At 35.5% G+C, this 23,134-nt stretch overlaps 1 protein-coding gene across 2 annotated transcripts in view; it reads right to left on the reverse strand.

Moving 5' to 3' along the window:
- The window catches only part of Cntn1 (contactin 1), a 268,377-nt gene that overhangs the window by 136,099 nt on the left and 109,144 nt on the right, over positions 1-23,134 (reverse strand). The window contains exons 2-6 of one of the 2 annotated variants that reach the window (XM_071609195.1): positions 14,757-14,817; positions 13,236-13,268; positions 5,449-5,581; positions 2,224-2,396; positions 24-119 (exon numbers count right to left, since the gene is read on the reverse strand). In XM_071609195.1, coding sequence (XP_071465296.1) covers positions 24-119; positions 2,224-2,396; positions 5,449-5,581; positions 13,236-13,268; positions 14,757-14,817 — 496 coding nt within the window. Of the gene's footprint in view, positions 1-23; positions 120-2,223; positions 2,397-5,448; positions 5,582-13,235; positions 13,269-14,756; positions 14,910-23,134 lie in introns of both variants that reach the window. The other variant, XM_071609194.1, reaches the window with a different exon arrangement.

Below are 23,134 nucleotides of genomic sequence, written 5' to 3' on the forward strand. Positions count from 1 at the left end.
AGACACGGAGACACTAAATTTACCTGGAAAATGGTATGGGGGGTCACAGAGAAGTACCATTCCTTTTCCTTCCTTCACTCTGACCTCAGGGCGTTCCTCAGGTGGGAAAGGATCCAGATCTAATTATAAACAAGGAAAAGGAAATCATTTACTTTCTGGTCAAGAGAAAGGGAGATATTCATTAAATATTACCTTTCTGTAACTAACTGTCACTTGAGATACAATGCTCCTCATTTGCACATGCCAGGATTTACACACACCACCTAAGAGTTCTGTCATGAGTGCAGAACCTATGGATAACTGTAGCAGCCTTTGTAAGAATTCTGACAACTCTGAAGATCATAAATACTAACTTTTGTTTCAGATTTAAGGAAAATCTCAGTAAGGAAATAAAATGAGACAGGGCAAATCAGAGATCTAACTAATAAAGTAAGTAAAGAGGCATGCTTAGAGGAATGGACTCATTTGAAGGTTTATATTTCTCTACCAGAAGGAAGATTTAGATATTGAAAGAATGAGAATAACAGGCAGGCTATTCACTGAGAAGGTGAATGTGACCAATTGCTTGCTCCTTTTCAAATTCTGGGTTGTCTAAATTGTAATTTCCTTTACTCTTTCCTATGTATTTGGAGTTCTTGTTTTCCTTTATTCATAGATCCTGAGCCCTTTAATTCTTCATTTGTTTTGCTGATACTCATTCTGTTTCAGTCCTGCCTGTCCTTCTGGTCCTCATCTATGATCTGCCCCCAAATTATAACTTTTACTTCCCTTACTATATTACCTATTTCTGAAAATCCATGTATTCTGATTTTATCTTTATACAAAGAAATAGTCACTTTGACATCTCCAGTCCTGATGTCTCACTTGAATGCCATCCCTATCTTCAATTGCTTACTTGACATCTCGATTTGGGTAACTTCATATTATAACAAACTCTGCATATGAAACAACCATCCAATGCTTACTCTAATCTCTGAAAGTGAGGTTTTCTTTCTCCCATTCCATTTTTTTAAAAGCACAGAATGCATCTGCCCTTTCACTGAACTTTTCTTAAAAAAATATTTAATGTCTTCTTTCCTTCAGTGCACTGTAACCTGTTAATTATTTATCAAGATTAGTATTTATTATTTCCATTTCTCTTTCATCACACTAATTTAATTTTACTGTTCTTTATGATCCTGTCTAAATCCCTTCTGGTGGTCACTGCCATGCAGTATTTCTTAACATACTATTCTTATCTTATAACCATTTTGCAAAAGATATAAGTGCTAGCTTATAAAATCAAAGTGGATATCATCTGGTTAAATTCATCTCCTAATGTACAATGAAAACAACCTCTAACTTTAGTTTAACACAGTATTTCTCAAAATATTTTTAATTATTGGCTTTCTCAAGGTGAAAACTTTTATTTAATTTAAGCTTAAAATAATAATATTAATTAAAATAGAATGATAATCATTTCTATAAGGAGAATTTAAATGTTGAGGAATAAGATATTGTCGGGTAGGGCTGAGCATTGGAAAGCCACAAACCATAATATTGTAATGCCTAAGACATTTCCTATTCCTAAGAACCAGTTTGTACTCCCTTGGAGGTACTAATGCATGGCTTAGCACTTCCAGTGATACTAATTTTTCGAGATATGTAAGAGCCTTCAGAATACGGCCTCAGTTTATTTTACAAAATTATCTTTCACAATCTTAAGTACACTTAAAACACCCTGTGTGATTATTTGAACTCCTGAATTTTTTTCTTCACCACACAATTAAACTCCATTCATCATAAAAGACCCACCTTTTCTGTGTTGACTTCCTTCCGCTATATTTTCTTCTTGATTCGCTTCTTGCTGAATTCTTAAGGTATCACTTATTGATAACTATCTCAAAGGTCACATTAGAATTTCTGCATTTCAATTGAAAAATTTTAAACATGTCTGACCTGTGTCACCAACTACATACTGCCAATTTGTGTGGGTGGTGGGAATGTGTCTTCTCCAATAACCCACTGGCAAGCATTCAGTACTGATGTTGCAATGGTGATGCAAAAGACCGATTTTACTGGGAGAAGCAAGTAGAAGGATTTTAACAGGATAAAAGAAGCCCAAAGAGTTGATCATCACAGAATTAGCCCTCCAGTCTATATAGATTTTGATCAATAATTAAAACACATGTAATTCTCACTTCATCAAGTAAAACTACCCTTTTTAAAGTTACAACTACTTACACCCAAAACTCAGGATTGCTTCAGTGCTTCTGACCATCCCATAGTTATTTGATGCCAAACAGTAGTACGTTCCAGCATCTTTCTGTTTGTCGGGGTTGTTGATGACAAGGTTTCCTCCCACCATACTGTATCGGTCACTTGTCAGGTCAACATCTCCGTTATTCATTCTCCATCTGTGAGAAAAGATATTCATGTCAGATCAAAGGTAAGAAGCCCTGGAAACTCTACTGGGCTAACATTGTTCTAAAATGACTTGAGTACAGCTACATGTGAAGTCAGATGATTAAGTATGTGACTTGTGGTGGTAATTCTTCATACTCTATAATTGAGTATCTAGGTTCATGATATATAATTTAGCTCAGATACAAAAAAAGTAAATATTAAATTAAATGACATATTTCCTCTTTTTTAAAAATAAGATATACCAAATAACAAATATTTTGTTGAGTTTTACTCCATAAATTGATTTCTTAGCAGATATACAGAGTATATCTGAGTATAGATGATAGCAATTAATGTACAAGATTCATATATGCATGTTCTTTGAAATATTAAAACATCGATCTAGCAGAAATTAAACAAAATGTATCAATATCTGATTTTTAAACAGCAAACATTTTTCAGTGAAATAAACTCATTAAAATTCTGCTTAGTAAATGGTATATTCTGACCACTAGAGGGTGATCATACAGTTTGAAAATTATGATTCCACTGGGTCTTTTAACTCAAAGCCACAAATAAATTAGTTAAATCAGATTTCCTCAGCCTAGAGTGAGTGGTAATTTGTGCCTTTTCTCATTATTTAAGTATTATTTTTGTCAAAGAGGTTTTTTTAAAACCTGTTTTATAATCTTATAATTGGTGGGAATTGTCATAAATAAATTTACTAGAAACAGGGATCTAATTTTCTTGGTGAGGTCTGAGAAAACTGCAATAAAATATAATTAGGATTACCACCTCAAAATTTCATAATCATTTTGTATGAGCATTTATCCATTAAGGTTTCATGTCCTCACGAAGGTCAAAACACAAGAGCCCTGGTCAAATAATTTAAATAGTAGAGCCTGTGGACACATCATTCATTGATGGCATATTTCTGATAAGCAAGAATCATGCCAAAACAGCCTTATGATTTTAGAACATCTTTTTTTTACTAAATTAAATGTACTAGAACATATTCAGTTATAATCTTTATAGTATAGGAGGTAATTTAAGAAACAAGCATAGAAAGCAATGCTTTTGCATTTTGAAAACCTACACAATTCCAACCCAAGGAATAAATGCGCCCCCTTCCTTCAGTTGATGGTAATATTGTCTCTACTCCAACCACGCAGTGCTGTTGCTTAGATTTTTCAAGGCAGTGAGTTTCCTTGTTGGACAGCTGCGACTATTGTGATTTCTCCTTCATTATATGGGCTCCACATTTCTGTTTATGGTCTTGGCTTCCTCCCTAGGGATCTGATTCTGCCAGTGATACAACCATTAATTTCTGCTGTTTGGGTAAGTTCACTGGTCTATTTTCAGAAACACACACTATTGTTGCAATTCCTTTCGTACTGCTTTAAATACAGCTTTTACTGTAGTGCTTGTTGCTTTAGGGGTAGGAGGGATATAATGGAGGCCTCAAGGCTAAAAAGTGGGAGATAAAGTTCCCTGTTGTAACTTTTCCCTCTCAGGATGTTGCCATGAATAACATAGTATCATGGAACATGCTACAAATATAAAACTACTATGTGAATGACAGATTGCCTGATTACCAAGGTTAGTATGGCTTGCTGAGAATACTAAGTGAATTTAAGAACTGCAAGTTGTTCTTTTCCATGAGACTAATTGCATCATATATTTTTCTTTTTCTCTTTCGCTTCATTGCTTCTTTATTGATTTGTTTTTATGTTTTGTGGTTAAACGCGGACTGTCTTCACAAATAGCATTAAACATCTACCTGGCTGCTCCAGCTACATTCATAAAGATCAATGCAACCTGGGTTTCAGTGCAGGGGCAGCTTACAGGAGGGAGGTGGTGATACTGAGGGGCACAGGGCACAGCAAGATACATAACAAGAAACATAACCCTGCCCGTGTTGTGTTTCTAGAACACTGAGAACAGCCCTTCTATCTTGTTGACTCCATTCTAGTCTGGAAGTTGATTTGACAAGTTTTCTTGTAAGAATGTCCAGGAAAGAGTGTCACAGAATAAGCATAATTGAAATAGCTTTTAAGATTCTATCAATTTATCTAAATAGATAAATACTAAAAAATTATAGGCTTCTTTGGAAGTCATAAAACTTGTGTTTTCATCCTGGATCTGTGGTTTCCTAACTCAAAACCAAGTCAGTGTACTTACAGAGGATTTAGCTTCTTTTCCTGTAAAATAGTCTTGGGTTTGATCTCCTCTACAGTTCCTACTAACTATACTAGTCCATGACCAGGACTATGTGCAATGTGCATAGACTTCCCTTATATATAGCTTAAGGGTAGCAATAAGTCTATCCCATCAACTATTTTACAACAAATTGTATTTATATTGTACTCCCATGCATGAAATTGAAACAATAAAAATAATTTCAAAGGTATAGTGATTTTATGTCTAAATTCATATTTTAAGAATAATTTTGTAATTATAGCCAGTGGCAAGAAAAAAATGAGTTCAATTAGAATTAAATGAGGGAAAGGGGATATTTTCTTTGATATTAACTTTTTATAACAATAGAAAATTATTTTTCTATCCAGGAATAAGAGTCTACTATTAAAATTAGGGTTGTTGAGTGACAACCTTCAATTAAGTTGGTTGATATTAACCCAGTTCAGCCCCTAATTTTCCCATCAATCACCTGCTTTATCTTCATGGAATCATTTCAAGTGAAATTCAAATTCATTAGTATCTAGTTAATTTTTGAATCTTATTATTTGCATCAGACTAGAAACTTTTTTTAGCATTTTTCTCTGAACTACTTAAAGCAGGAAAATCCACTGTAACTTTTTTTAAAGTTATTTTTAATATCATAAATATGTAACTCAGAAAAACTAAAAGGGTACATCTAAATAGATTGTCTAATAGGTAAGATTATTTAAGAAATTAGTTCTGTTATCTGGAATATAGACTTGAGAGTATTGAAAAAGTAAGGCTTTCTAGAATTATCTATGCAAGCTTTATAAATTTAGTTAACGTAGAAATATCATCCATCATTTAAAGTTATGACTTTTTCAGGACAATGAGACACATTACTTGTAAACTGGAAAAGGGCTGGCTCGTGCCCTACAGTTTAGTGAAACTTTTCCTTCCAGTGATTCTTCTGGATAAATGGTATTGATTGGTTGCTCCTCAAAAATTGGTCCAAATCCTTTGTCCTCCTCAGAAACTGCGAGAAAAATAAAATTATTTTATATGTCAAGGAAAATCTGGATATACTGAAAAATGTTATTTTTAAAAAATGTCAGAAACACAATCTCCATTTTAATTCAAAACAAAGATGTTACCTCCATAATTATGATTAAAACATTCATTTCTGTATTCAAAATTTTCTCCTATCCATCCCGCATCATTTTCCTAAAAGTACACGATGATTTCATGCTTAACTACTTCCAGTTCCTCATGCCATGCTTTCATGCCCTGGGCCTTTACATATGCTTTGCCTCTTTCTAGAATCACCACTACACTCTTCTGCTAAAATTTATATGGTCCTTTGTAATCTGATCATGAAGTTAGTTCCTTCAGGAAGCTATCTTCAGTAAGGGTACATAGAATACCCAACGTAATTCTTAAAGGCAACTTTCCATCCCATTAGATGGTCAGTGATTGGTGGCTATGTCTTTAATCTCCATATACCACATAGGTGGCTATGTCTTTAATCTCTGTACACCAGTTTCCTAGCTTGGTGTGTGTCTGAATGGAATACAGAGGTGCTTTAAAAGTTTGTTAGAAGAGAACAAATAAATTTCTAGAAGCTCTAGGTAATTAGTCTCTTTTCTATTCCCTATTTATATATTTCCTAAACATGTGACCATCACTGGTACTCAGCAACATTTAGAACAACTCAGAAACAAATCACTTGAGTACAAGGTCTGACCAACTGGTTTGAAATTCATCACAACATCAATATTGTGAAGAAAGTGTTCCCAGCACTCTGTCCTCTCTGGAAGGAAAGGTAACAATGCACAGCAGGATGAGGAGAAGGGGCTCACATGTCACCATTGTTGCAGCATTGGCACTGCACAGCTCAAGGCCCTATTGATCTGATCAGTACATACTGATCTATGTGGCTAGAAAGGGGGAATATTCTTATATAGGGTTACTGAAATGTCTCTTCTAGTTCAAAGCCATAGTTTATTCCTCCAGTTTATTTTTTAAGAGAGTTTAAGGCAAATGCCATGCTGGCTTTTTATCTTCTCTAACATCAACCTTGAAGAGATATGTTCCAACTTACTTTAACATATGGTTTATTTATGTCACTTAATTTTTGTCACATACCATATATCCATGTGCCATTGGAAAAATTATTTAATCTCTCTAAGTCTCAATATCACCTTTATAAAAGAGGAATCATGAAGTCTATCTCATAGGATTATTATCACAATTATTTTGAGACATGCATGGAAGACAGTAGTGTACCTACCTGGCACATCATTAGTACTTTGGATAATAATAATCAAAGGACTTAAAAAACAGCATACTACAGGAACATCAGCCACATCAATGTTTATAGCAGCACAATTCACAATAGCTAAACTGTGGAACCAACCTAGATGCCCTTCAATAGATGAATGGATTTTAAAAAGTGTGGCATATATACACAATGGAATATTACTCAGCAATAAAATCATGGCATTTACAAGATCATCAATTTTAAGAAGAAATGGATGTGTGGTGTGGTTTTGCCTATAATGTACACCTAAGATCACTGTCCTGCACTGGAATAGATCTCGAATTTCTGCTACCTGCAACAATGCTAGAATAAGGATTTCAGATGGTTGCCTTAGGAACTAGTTTTATGAACTTCAGGTTAGTGTCCTTAGTCCAGTTGATGATCTAGTCTTGGATACAGCAATGAGTTTTAGACACAATGCCAAGAGCATAATCCATGAAAGAAAAAAGTTGGATAGGTTGGATATTATTGAAAATCAAAACTTCAGCTCTGTGAAAGCCACTGTTAAGAGAATCTCAGGTCTTTGGTGTCAGATGATTTTCCTTTTTTTTTTTTTTTTACTTTCTCAAAGTTACATTCTACAAGCAACAAATTGGAGAAACTTTTATCTAACTGAATATCTTATTTAATAATGGAGAATATAGTAGTGATTGTATAAGACTTCATAAAATTTAAACTAGAAAGAAATGGATGTGTGAGGAAATTATGCAAGTAATGTAAACAGAAGACCACTGATCTGTAGGAGAGCAAGAAACAGAGATTATGTCTAAAACAGAAGCTAAGATTATTTTAAAATATACTCCCCTTTCCTACTGGATAGATGATCCTAAAGAGAAGCATCAACTTCTCAAGCTAATTAAGGATTTTAACACTTTAAGTCACTTTTTCTTTTGAAGTATTCTTCATGTGGACTCATTGATTTTCTAACATGGGACTGTCATAAGTCTATAGTGAAGTATCTTTCTTAAATTTTATCAAATATTAAAAAGAAAATAATAATTTATGCATTTTTGCAGAAAATTTACAAGTGTGAGTAATAGGCAAGTGCTTTTTCTTTGGTACAATTTTCAGTCTCAAAATTAATGTAATCAGTCAATTGTAGGATCAAAAATATGACTGCTTCATTTCTCACTATGTGGAGATGGTCCTCTATAATCCTGTTATTCCACTTTATTTCTGGAGATTGAAAGTAAAATAAAATTTGTGCTGGAGAGTTATTTTTATTCACTTCATGCCTACTCTGAAACAAATTTCAATTCTCATTCTGAAATATGTCACCTCAATCTGTTAGTTATTAAACATAATTTTACATAAGTATGTTGTAAGAAGAGTCTCAGAAAAATCTATTAGAAAAAAAGCAACGGCATAAAAAATTGAAGAGAATCTAATATTGGAATTTTTACAATATTTACAATATCACAATCATTATAGGGTGGGGCACAAGCTCTCTTGAAATACAATAACCTCTCTAAATTAGGGAATATTTAAGTTGTCTCAAAGCATACTTATATATAGTACAGATCCTTTTCTTCACTGCTAACCATTCCCTACTTATAAAAGGATAAAGATGTTTTATGTATAGAACTTGGCTTTGAAAACTTTGGTGCACAGTCTTTTAATGTCATGATTAATAGGTAATCCTGCGATAGTTTATCATAAACAAAAATGCAAACTGTGCAAAAATATAGTTTGAAATTCAGAATGATAACTAGGGTCAGGTTAAGAGAAAGTTTAAGTGGACTAAATTCTCTTTTGCTTGGCTTTACCTGCCCCAGAAGAGCCTATTACATTTCAATAGCAACTTCTTGGATCAATGTCCATTTCTGAAATATATAGACTTTTTGTGATTTATACAACTGGTTTGGCATCTTCCCACAGCTACCTAAGATCTGCCTTCATCCTCAGATGTAGCATGTGACAGATGATGCACCTTCTTCAAGAAACCAGACTATCTCAGGCTATTCCTAGTCTAGTTTTTATCTTTTTGGTGAGGTATTTCAGAAATGGACATTGGTCCAGGAAGTGGCAATTGAGATGTGATAGGATTTGCTTGGGCAGGTAAAGCCAAGCAAAGGAGAATTTAGTCCATTTAAACTTCTGTTAACCTGACCCTAGTTGTCAATCTGAATTTCAAACTGTACTTTTGCACAGTTTGCATATTTGTTTGTGATAAACTACTGCAGTATTACCTATTACTCATGACTCTAAAAGACTGTGTACCAAAGTTTTCAAATAAAATAAAATAAAAAAATACAAAATGGGGCTGGGGATGTAGTTCAGTGGGCGACAGGGTCTCACTTAGTTACTTACAGCTTCACTTTTCCTGAGGCTAGCTTTGACCTCACAATCCTTCTGTCTCAACCTCCTAAACTGCTGGGATTACAGGCATGTTCCACCGCACTTGGTCTCCTAGTCTATATTGATAAATGGAGCTATGAGTGACCTATCACAAATATAAAATAGTGATAATCACTGTAAAATATCACTCATATAAAAATGTACCAAAAACAATGCTATAATAACCATTGTAAGTCTAAATGAAACAATATCCAGGAAATTTGGGTGCAAATGCTATAAAGACATGGGAAATTCCCTGTCTGCCCTCCCTCCAACAAAGACATAAAAATAATTTTTTAAATATTAGCTTTGTATATGATAGATTTCTAAAATCAAGGTGCAAAGTATAAATTATAGATTATTTCACATGCTAATTCTTATGAAATAAATACTACTGTTTTATTTCTTTACACTTTTTGTCACTGAATTATAAAAGAAACTTAAAAATGTTTATTTTTATTTTTTGGTTAGTCTCGATGAAAGTTGGTCCTGAAATAGCTGCAGGTTGGTTTTTATTTCTTTCTGATAGAAAGGTAAATGCAAATGACAAATGAAAAAGGATCTAAAATAAGCAGTTACTTTCAAATGATATTATTAGTAGTAGTATGTACGTGTGTGTGTGTTAGTCAGTTTTTTGTGACTGTAGCCAAAATTCCTGACAAGAACAACGTAGAGGAGGAGAAGTTTATTTGGGTTTTTATGGTTTCAAAGGTTCAGTCCATGGTCAGTTAAATCCATTGCTCTGGGCCTGAGTGAGCAAGAGCATCATGGCAGAAGGGTGTGGCAGAAGAAAACTGCTCAGCTCATAGAGCCTACAAGCAAAGCGAGGCACCAAAATATAAACCCTGAAGGCATGACCCCAGTGAATCACTGTTTCCAGCCATGCCTCCCTGCCTACTCTTATTACCCACTAAATTCATTTAAATTATTAATCCATCAAATGGATTGATGCACTGATTATATTTCAGATCTCATAATGTAACCATAAGCTTTTGGGGGACATCTCATATCAAAACCATAATTGTGTGTGACTGTTTGTGTGTGTGTGCGTGTGTATATGTAAAAGAGAAAGCAAGCAAGAGAAGGAGAACAGAGATACTGGAGATTGAACCTAGGGTCACTCTACCCAGCCCTTTTTGTAAATTGTGAGATAGGGTCTTGCTAAGTTGCCCAGGCTGACCTGGAATTTGGCAATCCTCCTGCCTCAGCCTCCCAAGTAGCTGGGATTACACATGTGCATCACCTCACACATCTCAAATGATTTAAATATCTGAGCATTACAAGTTGGCTTTATGCAACTTGATTGTATTCATTCTCTTATTCTCTTGGTTATATTCATTTATTCCACTCAATATGTTCATTCATCGCATTTTTGCAAAACATTAAAACTTTAAAAAAAACAATTAAAGACATGAAGAATAATGAAGTTGGTTCTGATGGTTTTATTATATGTCATGAATTTAAATTTTAGCATAGATGAGTTTTGGGTATTAAAAAACATTTTTAAAAATTGGGGCAGTTAGCATTCTTAGTGCCTATCAGCTAGTGGTTAAATTATCTTAGGAACATCTGAACACTTTATAATTTTTTTCTTCAGAGATTCACAATACTTTTTATTAGGGCAATGCTATAGGTTGAATTATATTTCCCCTTCTTCCTCTAAAAATTATATGTCCTAACTCCCGGTTATCCAAATACAATCTTATTTGGAAATAGGGTCTTTACAGAGGGAATCAAGTTTAAATGGGGTCATTAGGTAAACCCTGATTCAATAAGTCCAGTACCCTAATGAAAGAGGAAACTTAGATGCAGAGATGGAGGTTCACCCCGGGAAGATTATGTGAGGAGATGGAGGGGTAACATCCTGTGAAGTTTGAGGCAGACATTGGAATTTTGCTCCCAAAAGCAAAGGGCTACCAGAAGCTGGAAGAGACAAGGAAGGAAATGTTCTCTTTAGGTGCCAGAGGGAACATGGCCCTCTGACACCTTGATTACGAGCACCTCCAGGACTTTGAGACAATAAGTTTCTGTTCTTGGTCATCTAATTTGTGGAATATACTTATGACAGCCCTAAAAAACTAATATATATTATTTTTAGTATATAAGTAGTATAACATTATTTAAAATTAATAATACATGATTAAACTTTAATTTACAGTTTTTCCTCAAATTTATTCGACAATAAAGTCCTTTTTAATGAAACTTCTACAAACATTCCACAGAACACTATAGGTATAGTTGTTTTTTTTAAATACTCTTAACTTTTATCTGTATTTTGTTTTCTATTTAGATTTAATTCTACTTCTTACATTTAAAATACTTCAAGCTTTTCTTACTTAGCCTCTTTGTCATTAAATATCTTTTTTACTTATTCTAATTTATTATATATGACAGCAGAATGCATTACAATTCATATTACACATAAAGAACACAATTTTTCATATCTCTGGTTGTACACAAAGCAGAGTTACACCATTCCATTCGTGTCTTCATACATGTACTGAGGTTCATGATGTCCATCTCATTCCAACATCTTTCCTACTCCCATGCCCCCTCCTTTCCCCTCCCACCCTTTGTCCTATCTAGTGTTCATTTAATCCTCTAATGACCCCCTGCCCCCAACCCCATCATGAATCAACATCCTTATATCAGAGATAATATTTGACATTTGTTTTTTTGGGATTAGCTAACTTCACTTAGCATTATATTTTCCAACTCCATCGATTTACCTGAAAATGCCATGATTTTATTCTCTTTTAATGCTGAATAATATTCCATTGTATATATATATGCCACATTTTTTTTATGCATTCATCCACTGAAGGGCATCTAGGTTGCTTCCACAGTTTAGCTATTGTGAATTGTGCTGGTATAAACATTGATGTGACTGTGTCCCTCTAGTATGCTATTTTTAAGCCCTTTGGTTAGTAGATATATCTTAAGTATATCATAATTCTACAAATTTTCCTTTTAAAACATTGATCACACTTTTTCTTATAAAACAGTATCTTATTTCCGACTATATGATAACAGTCTTAAGTCAAGGAACATATCAAACTCATCTTTATACAGCCTACATGTAATGATTACCAACTGACAAGATATGAACAGAAATGGCTTTGATGGAATTTGGACCAAGAATTTCTTGTCCTTTTATACCACACATGGAAGTTCTTTTCCTTCAAACTGGCATGGAATTCTTGATTTGGCATGCACGTTGTAGCACTGGTTGCTGAGATTCTTTCTGATTTTTCAATCTCCTATCATCACATAATGGCTTTTTTAAGTTATCAGTTTAAATGTGTTCATTAAGCACATATCATGCCAGTCACTATGCTACAAGCTATCACTGCAAAATTTTTTTCAGTACTAACAACAATTCTGATTTTTACATGGTGGAAAATTGAGGTGAATGAAAGTAAAATAATTTACACCAAAAAATTCAGAAGATCAGCTAGTGAGAACTAGGCTGCAAAGCCAGGTTGGTCTTATTCTAGACTCTGAATTTTTTTTCGTAGTATACCATGCTGCCTCTATTTCTGCAAGAACTGTTAAAAAGTCAAAGTAGAATCCAAAGTAGCAGGATTGTCTTTTGTTCAATACATCTTGAACAATAAATTTTGCAACATCTCTAGGTTCCTAAGTAAACCATATCTTAAGTTTCCAACTTCACCAACTTTCATTTTCTCTCTTGTAGCAATGCAAGCAGTTTTCAAAAATAAGTAAGACAGCTACTATATTTAAAGTATTGCTTCAAATTGCAGTAGCATAGCATTGTCACAAAGTATGTAGGGAAAGAATACAGGCCACATTGGATATTTCCCATCTGCCACAATCCTATTTGTGATTTAATCACTTTGCCAATTGAACAAGTTGCCTTATTATCTCATAAAAACCATCATAAAAGTTTCCTAAGTTATTAAAATTTTAAAAAATTGCTTTCAAGTTTAGAGAGGTAATAACACAAAGCAGAAATAAAATGTGATTCAAGTGAGAAAAGCTATTAAAAGGGTTTTCCCTTTCATCAACTTACCTCCATGACCATACCTTCTGTGCCATGTAAACTCTAAAACAAAAAGAAAAAACAATTTTGACCTAAAGCAATTCTTTGAGTTGTGGTTTCAAACATTATTCAAATAACTGAGATGCTAGTTAATGACATTGAAGAATCAGTCTTTCACCTTTAGCGTAGAAGTATCTCTACATCAATACAGATGTTTTATTCTTATCCTTACATTTATAGTTGCAGCAAAGTTTTAATCAATAAAATTAATATAAATTTTTGGTCCTAACAAGATAATTTTTATTTCACCCATATAAATAAGACTTTGAAATAATAACATTTCCAATTTTTCTGGATTGTATTTATATTACATATGTGTATGCATATTATATATGCAATTATTTGTGTGCATGTGTGTATAATTATTATAGCTATAAAAATACATAGTTATCAATGTCATTAAAATTCTTAAGTAATAATAAAACTCTTTTTTTTGGATTATGGAGTCAGCATAATAAAAATTACCACCCAAAATAAAATACCATTTTTATTTTCTTAAAAATATGTTAAGAATAGGATAGAATGTTTCTCAGTTTTATCATTCAAGCAATCAGTAAAGGTTGATGTAAAAGGAAGAGACAGCAATGTCTTGAACTTCAGCAACTCAATGAGTCTGTGCTGAGTTAAGGTCATTGGATGAAGGTATCAGAAAGACTGATTGTTAGAAAATACTACTTTCAGATACAAATATGATGCATCTTTCCTTGAAGGAAATATCTCTGAGTGGTTCATATTTGTCTTCAAATGACAGACCTATAATATTTGTCCTAAAAATTGGAACACTCTCACAACTATTTTGGTATTGTGAATGTGCCTACATACATTGTAAATTATTTTCAACATTATTTACCTATGATTAACTAAAGTAGACAAATATATGTACAATTCAATATTGTGTTGGACCCACTCATAATCACTCTCAAGAAGTGACTATTAATTTACAGAAACTTTATGAATCATTTGTTAAACACATAATCAACATTTATATTATTATTAAATTACAAATAAATAAATTATATTTAAAAAGGGAACACATGTTTAAAATCATTACTTTAAAAATATTTTAACTGCATTTCACTGTTGAATTTATTTAAGTATATCACTATCTGGATGGTGAAAATAATCATTTAATAATGAACTAGACACATCATTTCCAAATTAAATGACAATAAGTTGAAACTGACCATCCTGAGAAGATTTACTCTCAGGAATAGACAAATGCTTCATGCCAGGAATCCCTCCCCTTAGATATTCAAATTTTAAACAGTTACCATCACAATACCACATGAGGTAACAAAATCCTATCAATTTTAATTGAAAGTAAAATTTTTAAAAAATAGGGCTAACCCTAACATTAAATTTATTTACTTATATGAACCAGAAGTCAAAAGAAAACATTAATTTTATCTTCATACAAGCAATTTAGTGAAATGCAAAACATATGGATTATGTGGGCATAAATTATGGAAAATATACAAAGGATATTCTTACCTGCTAGACAGGTTGTAAAAGAGATTATCATCAGATGACTGACCAGCAACCACATTTTCATCTTGTGTTTAATAGAAATTCGTTCAATTTTCCAAAAAAATAAAAAGAAAATAAAAAGCTTTAGCTGTTTGGCAGTTGGGTAGTATTAAACACCTGCATGAAGAAAGGAGAAAAGAAATGGAAGGAGGGGAGGGGAAATGTAGGGGCAGGATTAGGAAGAAAGGAAAGAAGGAAAAATATTTATCATTTGGGGCCAACAACATTGTTAATTCTATTTTATTTTGTACTTCTTGTTTGTAGAATAATTTTTAGCTTATTTAAATACATCTGTAGACACTGTTGTAATGAAAAGAGTAGATTCAATATCACAGGGCTGACATCCAGTACCCACCCTGGGCATAAGCAAGTCACTTAACAGGTGTGTGTTCAAGTTTCTTTGAACCATTGAGTATAATAATCCTTTCAACAAATAGTACAATTGTCAACATTCCAATATCTATCATTTTTACTGAAAATTAAATTTAATTGAAGTGCTGATAGAAAGATTCATTTAAAGATATATTTGTACTAAAGCTTTGTAAACACATAGGTATCATACAGGGTGATATGTTAGTACTACCTGTTGGTGGTTTGTGAAGAATTTTTGCGACAGTGCTGATTTTTAATACAAAACATAATTAAGAATGTATTCATTCTTCCTTCTAACTTTCACTTTCATTCATTCATTCAACAATTAGTAAATTACTCAGGTATGTCAGCAAAGACAAATCTAGTTCAACAATCAGATCTCTAAAAGTTAGGGAGACCTCTTTAAAGACAAGGAGACAAACTTACTAATGTAAACTAAGCTATAAAACTATGCAACTGTCTAATTAAAATATCTTGCTCTTACAAATTTTGCAAAAATCAATGAGCATGACTTAATGTCTTTTCAAATTGAAACTCTTATTGGCTCCTACTGTTGAGATTTCACCCAGGGCCTTGGAATATCTTATGGAAATGAGGGGCCCCACAATTTAAGTTTTGTTAGCTGCATCTGTGACTAAGCATACAGATAAGATGTGAATCAAGAGAAAGGCAGAGTTTCTTGGTCTGAAGAAGTTCCTAGGTCAGTGGAAATAGAGATAGATACACAAGTCAGTATAATGAGATAATTATTTGGACTTGCATGCTATTAAATTTGAAAAATAATGTTAATCATTTTAATTGAAATCATTGTAAAGTACAGCACTATGAACATGTGCCCAAGTGTGGCAGGCAGGACATGAAAGTGGAGATGCTGTACTCTAAGATTTAAGTCATTCAATTACTTTGTAAACCCATTTATTCCTGAGACTCCTTGAGAACAATACATCACCAGGCCATTAAGACCTCTTCAGTAGGAGCCAACAAGAGTTTCAATTTGAAAAGACATTAAATCATGTTTCAAGTGTTTTAAAATAGAATGACTGAAATCTCATGTCCTAGAAATGAGTAGAAAACATCAGGTAATATGCAGCAAGAAATAATTCTAAAAAAATAACTTAATCATGTAGTATTCAACATAGAAATATACTTGAGTATTATCCAAAAAAGCAAAAACAAAATTTTACTGATTGCTCATATTTCACTAACATGCTGAAGAGAAATATTGGCTCCAGTTAACTTAGTTATGATGGATTTTGAGAACCTTGATTTTCAAGAATTCTAACACTTTGCAAATGTTTACTGGCAGCACATGAGTCAGGATAAAATAATTTATTACATTCAGTATACTGAAATTATTATTAACCTCCAATTATTAATCTATTTATATAAAAAATTGAATTGGTATCTTAAAGAACACAATGGAAATGGGTCAAATTTAAGCAGAAAATATTTAGAATATGAAAGCAGAAAAAGTACCCCACAGATAATTTTTAATTGTTGATATTAATTTTTTTTTTTTTAATTTTTTATTGTTGGCTGTTCAAAACATTACATAGTTCTTGATATATCATATTTCACAATTTGATTCAAGTGGGTTATGAGCTCCCATTTTTACCCCATATACAGATTGCAGAATCACATCAGTTACACATCCATTGATTTACATATTGCCATACTAGTGTCTGTTGTATTCTGCTGCCTTTCCTATCCTCTACTATCACCCCTCCCCTCCCCTCCCCTCCCCTCCCCTCCCCTCCCCTCTTCTCTCTCTGCCCCCTCTACTGACATTCGTTTGTCCCCCTTGTATTATTTTTCCCCTTCCCCTCACTTCCTCTTGTATGTACTTTTGTATAACTCTGAGGGTCTCCTTCCGTTTCCATGCATTTTCCCTTCTCTCTCCCTTTCCCTCCCACCTCTCATCCCTGTTTAATGTTAATCTTCTTCTCATGCTCTTCGACCCTACTCTGTTCTTAGTTACTCTCCTTATATCAAAGAAGACATTTGGCATTTGTTTTTTAGGGATTGGCTAGCTTCACTTAGCATAATCTGCTCTAATGCCATCCATTTCCCTGTAAATTCTATGATTTTGTCATTTTTTAATGCAGAGTAATACTCCATTGTGTATAAATGCCACATTTTTTTTATCCATTCATCCATTGAAGGGCATCTAGGTTGGTTCCACAGTCTAGCTATTGTGAATTGTGCTGCTATGAACATCGATGTAGCAGTGTCCCTGTAGCATGCTCTTTTTAGGTCTTTAGGGAATAGACCGAGAAGGGGAATAGCTGGGTCAAATGGTGGCTCCATTCCCAGCTTTCCAAGAAATCTCCATACTGCTTTCCAAATTGGCTGCACCAATTTGCAGTCCCACCAGCAATGTACAAGTGTACCCTTTTCCCCACATCCTCGCCAGCCCTTGTTGTTGTTTGACTTCATAATGGCTGCCAATCTAACTGGAGTGAGATGGTATCTTAGGGTGGTTTTGATTTGCATTTCTCTGACTGCTAGAGATGGTGAGCATTTTTTCATGTACTTGTTGATTGATTGTATGTCCTCCTCTGAGAAGTGTCTGTTCAGGTCCTTGGCCCATTTGTTGATTGGGTTGTTTGTTCTCTTATTGTCTAATTTTTTGAGTTCTTTGTATACTCTGGATATTAGGGCTCTATCTGAAGTGTGAGGAGTAAAGATTTGTTCCCAGGATGTAGGCTCTCTATTTACCTCTCTTACTGTATCTTTTGCTGAGAAAAAACTTTTTAGTTTGAGTAAGTCCCATTTGTTGATTCTAGTTATTAACTTTTGTGCTATGGGTGTCCTATTGAGGAATTTGGAGCCCGACCCCACAGTATGTAGATCGTAGCCAACTTTTTCTTCTATCAGACGGCATGTCTCTGATTTGATATCAAGCTCCTTGATCCATTTTGAATTCACTTTTGTGCATGGCGAGAGAAAGGGATTCAGTTTCATTTTGTTGCATATGGATTTCCAGTTTTCCCAGCACCATTTGTTGAAGATGCTATCCTTCCTCCATTGCATGCTTTTAGGCCCTTTATCAAATATAAGATAGTTGTAGTTTTGTGGATTGGTTTCTGTGTCCTCTGTTCTGTACCATTGGTCCACCCGCCTGTTTTGGTACCAGTACCATGCTGTTTTTGTTACTATTGCTCTGTAATATAGTTTGAAGTCTGGTATCGCTATACCGCCTGATTCACATTTCCTGCTTAGCATTGTTTTTGCTATTCTGGGTCTTTTATTTTTCCATATGAATTTCATGATTGCTTTCTCTATTTCTACAAGAAATGCCCTTGGGATTTTGATTGGCATTGCATTAAACCTATAGAGAACTTTTGGTAATATCGCCATTTTGATGATGTTAGTTCTGCCTCTCCATGAACAGGGTATATTTTTCCATCTTCTAAGATCTTCTTCTATTTCTCTCTTTAGGGTTCTGTAGTTTTCATTGTATAAGTCTTTCACCTCTTTTGTTAGGTTGATTCCCAAGTATTTTATTTTTTTTGAAGATATTGTGAATGGAGTGGTTGTCCTCATTTCCATTTCAGAGGATTTGTCGCTGATATACAGGAATGCCTTTGATTTATGCGTGTTGATTTTATATCCTGCCACTTTGCTGAATTCATTTATTAGCTCTAATAGTTTCTTTGTAGACCCTTTTGGGTCTGCTAGGTATAGAATCATGTTCTGCAAATAGTGATAATTTAAGTTCTTCTTTTCCTATTTTGATGCCTTTAATTTCTTTCGTCTGTCTAATTGCTCTGGCCAGTGTTTCGAGAACTATGTTGAACAGAAGTGGTGAGAGAGGGCATCCCTGTCTTGTTCCAGATTTTAGAGGGAATGCCTTCGATTTTTCTCCATTCAGAATGATGCTAGCCTGAGGCTTAGCATAGATTGCTTTTACAATATTGAGGTATGTTCCTGTTATCCCTAGTTTTTCTAGAGTTTTGAACATAAAGGGATGCTGTACTTTGTCGAATGCTTTTTCCGCATCTATCGAGATGATCATATGGTTCTTATTTTTAAGTCTATTGATGTGGTGAATCACATTTATTGATTTCCCTATATTGAACCAGCCTTGCATCCCAGGGATGAATCCTACTTGATCATGGTGCACAATTTTTTTGATATGTTTTTGTATCCGAGTGGCCAGAATTTTATTGAGGATTTTTGCATCTAGGTTCATTAGAGATATTGGTCTGTAGTTTTCTTTCTTTGAAGTGTCTTTGTCTGGTTTAGGTATCAGGGTGATGTTGGCCTCGTAGAATGAATTTGGAAGTTCTCCCTCTTTTTCTATTTCCCGAAGTAGCTTGAAAAGTATTGGTATTAGTTCCTCTTTAAAGGTTTTGTAAAACTCTGCTGTATACCCATCCGGTCCTGGGCTTTTCTTAGTTGGTAGTCTTTTGATGGTTTCTTCTATTTCCTCAATTGATATTGGTCTGTTTAGGTTGTCTATATCCTCCTGACTCAATCTGGGCAGATCATATGACTTAAGAAATTTATCTATGCCTTCACTATCTTCTAATTTATTGGAGTATAAGGATTCAAAATAATTTTTGATTATCTTCTGTATTTCTGAAATGTCTGTTGTGATATTGCCTCTTTCATCCCGTATGTTAGTGATTTGAGTTCTCTCTCTTCTTCTCTTCGCTAGCATGGCTAAGGGTCTGTCGATTTTGTTTATTTTTTCAAAGAACCAACTTTTAGTTTTGTCAATTTTTTCAATTGTTTCTTTTGTTTCGATTTCATTAATTTCAGCTCTGATTTTAATTATTTCTTGCCTTCTACTTCTTTTGCTGTTGTTTTGCTCTTCTTTTTCTAGGATTTTGAGATGAAGTATGAGATCATTTATTTGTTGGTTTTTTCTTTTTTTAAGGAATGAACTCCAAGCAATGAATTTTCCTCTTAGAACTGCTTTCAATGTGTCCCATAGATTCCGATATGTTGTGTCTGTGTTTTCATTAATCTCTAAGAATTTTTTAATTTCCTCCTTGATGTCTTCTATAACCCATTGATCATTCAGTAACCTATTGTTCATTCTCCAAGTGATGTATTCTTTTTCCTTCCTTCTTTTATCGTTGATTTTCAGTTCCATTCCATTATGATCAGATAGGATGCATGGTATTATCTCTACTCCTTTGTATTGTCTAAGAGTTTCCCTGTGACATAATATATGATCTATTTTTGAGAAGGATCCATGTGCTGCTGAGAAAAAAGTGTAACTGCTTGATGTTGGGTGGTATATTCTATATATGTCAATTAAGTCTAGGTTATTAATTGTGTTATTGGGTTCTATAGCTTCCTTATTCAACTTTTGTTTGGAAGATCTGTCCAGTGGTGATAGAGGTGTGTTGAAGTCTCCCATGATTATTGTATGGTGGTCTATTAGACTCTTGAACTTGAGAAGAGTTTGTTTGATGAACATAGCTGCACCATTGTTTGGGGCATATATATTTATGATTGTTATGTCTTGTTGGTGTATGGTTCCCTTGAGCAGTATGTAGTGTCCCTCTTTATCCCTTTTGATTAACTTTGGCTTAAAATCTATTTTATTTGATATGAGTATGGATACTCCTGCTTGTTTCCGAAGTCCATATGAGTGATATGATTTTTCCCAACCTTTCACCTTCAGCCTATGTATGTCTTTTCCTATCAAATGCGTCTCCTGTAGGCAGCATATTGTTGGGTCTTGTTTTGTGATCCATTCTACTAGCCTGTGTCTCTTGATTGGTGAGTTTAAGCCATTAACATTTAGGGTTATTATTGAGATATGGGTTGTTCTTCCAGCCATATTTGTTTATTTATGTTACTAAACATGGTTTGTTTTCCACTTTGATTATTTTCCCCCCTTTAGTGTCCTACCTCCCACTGTTGGTTTTCATTGTTATTTTCCATTTCCTCTTCCTGTAATGTTTTGCCAAGGATGTTTTGAAGAGATGGTTTTCTAGCTGCAAATTCTTTTAACTTTTGTTTATCGTGGAAGGTTTTAATTTCATCTTCCATCCTGAAGCTTAATTTCGCTGGAAACACAATTCTTGGTTGGAACCCATTTTCTTTCAGTGTTTGAAATATGTTATTCCAGGATCTTCTAGCTTTCAGAGTCTGTGTTGAAAGATCAGCTGTTATCCTGATTGGTTTACCCCTAAATGTGATCTGCTTCCTTTCTCTTGTAGCTTTTAATATTCTCTCCTTATTCTGTATGTTGGGCATCTTCATTATAATGTGTCTAGGTGTGGGTCTCTTATGATTTTGCACATTCGGCGTCCTGTAGGCTTCTAGAATTTGGGGTTCTGTCTCATTCTTCAAGTCTGGGAAGTTTTCTCGAATTATTTCATTGAATAGATTGCTCATTCCTTTGGTTTGAAACTCTGTTCCTTCCTGTATCCCAATGACTCTTAAATTTGGTCTCTTGATGTTATCCCATATTTCTTGGATGTTCTGCTCATGGTTTCTTAACAGTCTTGCTGAGCTGTCTATGTTCTTTTCAAGTTGAAATACTTTATCTTCATTGTCTGATGTTCTGTCTTCTAAGTGTTCTACTCTGCTGGTAGTATTCTCAATTGAGTTTTTAAGTTGGCTTATTGCTTCCTGCATTTCTAGGATTTCTGTTTGTTTGTTTTTTATAACCTCTATTTCCCTGTATAGTTGATCTTTTGCTTCTTGGATTTGTTTATGTAATTCATTGTTGAAGTGATCTTTCATTGTCTGATTTTGCTGTCTGATGTCTTCCTTGAGACTCCAGATCATCTGAAGCATGTATATCCTGAATTCTTTATCTGACATTCCATCAGCTGCAGCTATTACCTCTTCTAACGTTGAGTTGACCTGCAATGCTTGTGGTCCTTTCTTTCCTTGTCTCTTCATACTGTTCGCTTTCCTTTCTTCTTGGTGAAACTGTTGTGCTATTGAATTTTCCCCCTATATATTTATATTGGTCTTGTATAGTTGCAAAGTCTCCCTCGCAGGCGCGGGCGGCGGCTCTGCCCCTCCTCCAATTGGGGCAATGTGCCTACCACGCCGGCAGGCCGCTGGGCCTGCTCTGCCAGTCGGTAGCAGGTCCGCCGACCTTGCAGGCGCGGGCGGCGGCCCTGTCCCTCTGCGGGCCGCTAGGCTTGTTCTGTCGGTGGTTGCAGTTCTGCCTACTTTGCAGGCGCAGGCAGCGGCACTGCCCCTCTGCAGGCCTCTGGGGCTGTACTGCCAGTGGGTCGCAGGTCCGCCTACTTTGCAGGCGTGGGGGGGGGCGGCTCTACCCTTCCTCAGGCCACTGGGCCTGTTCTGTCTCTCGGTTGCAGGTCTGACCTGTTCTGATGGTGGTCTCAGTTCCGACTACCTGGCAGGCGCGGGGGGTGGGGGGCGGCTCTGCCCCTCAGCAGGCCGCTGGGCCTGCTCTGTGTGTGGTCACAGTTCCCTCTACCTTGCCGGTGCAGGGGGAGGGGGCGGCTCTGCCTCTCAGCAGGCCGCTGCTCCTCTTCTGCCGGTGGGTCGCAGGCCCGCCTACCTTGCAGGAGTGATTGGAAGCTCTGTCCCGCCGCGGGCCACTGGGCCTTTTCTGTCGGTGGTCACAGTTCCCCTACCTGGCAGGCGCTGGGGGTGGGGGGTGGCTCTGCCCCTCAGCAGGCTGCTGGGCCTGCTCTGTGCGTGGTCACAGTTCCCTCTACTTTGCCGGTGCAGGGGGAGGGGGCGGCTCTGCCTCTCAGCAGGCCGCTGCTCCTCTTCTGCCGGTGGGTCGCAGGCCCGCCTACCTTGCAGGAGTGATTGGAAGCTCTGTCCCGCCGCGGGCCACTGGGCCTTTTCTGTCGGTGGTCACAGTTCCCCTACCTGGCAGGCGCTGGGGGTGGGGGGCGGCTCTGCCCCTCAGCAGGCCGCTGGGCCTGCTCTGTGTTTGGTCCCAGTTCCCTCTACTATGCCGGCGCAGGGGGAGGGGGCGGCTCAGCCTCTCAGCAGGCGGCTGCTCCTCTTCT

Source organism: Marmota flaviventris, chromosome 3 (assembly GCF_047511675.1).
Source record: "Marmota flaviventris isolate mMarFla1 chromosome 3, mMarFla1.hap1, whole genome shotgun sequence".
Taxonomy (NCBI): Eukaryota; Metazoa; Chordata; class Mammalia; order Rodentia; family Sciuridae; genus Marmota; species Marmota flaviventris.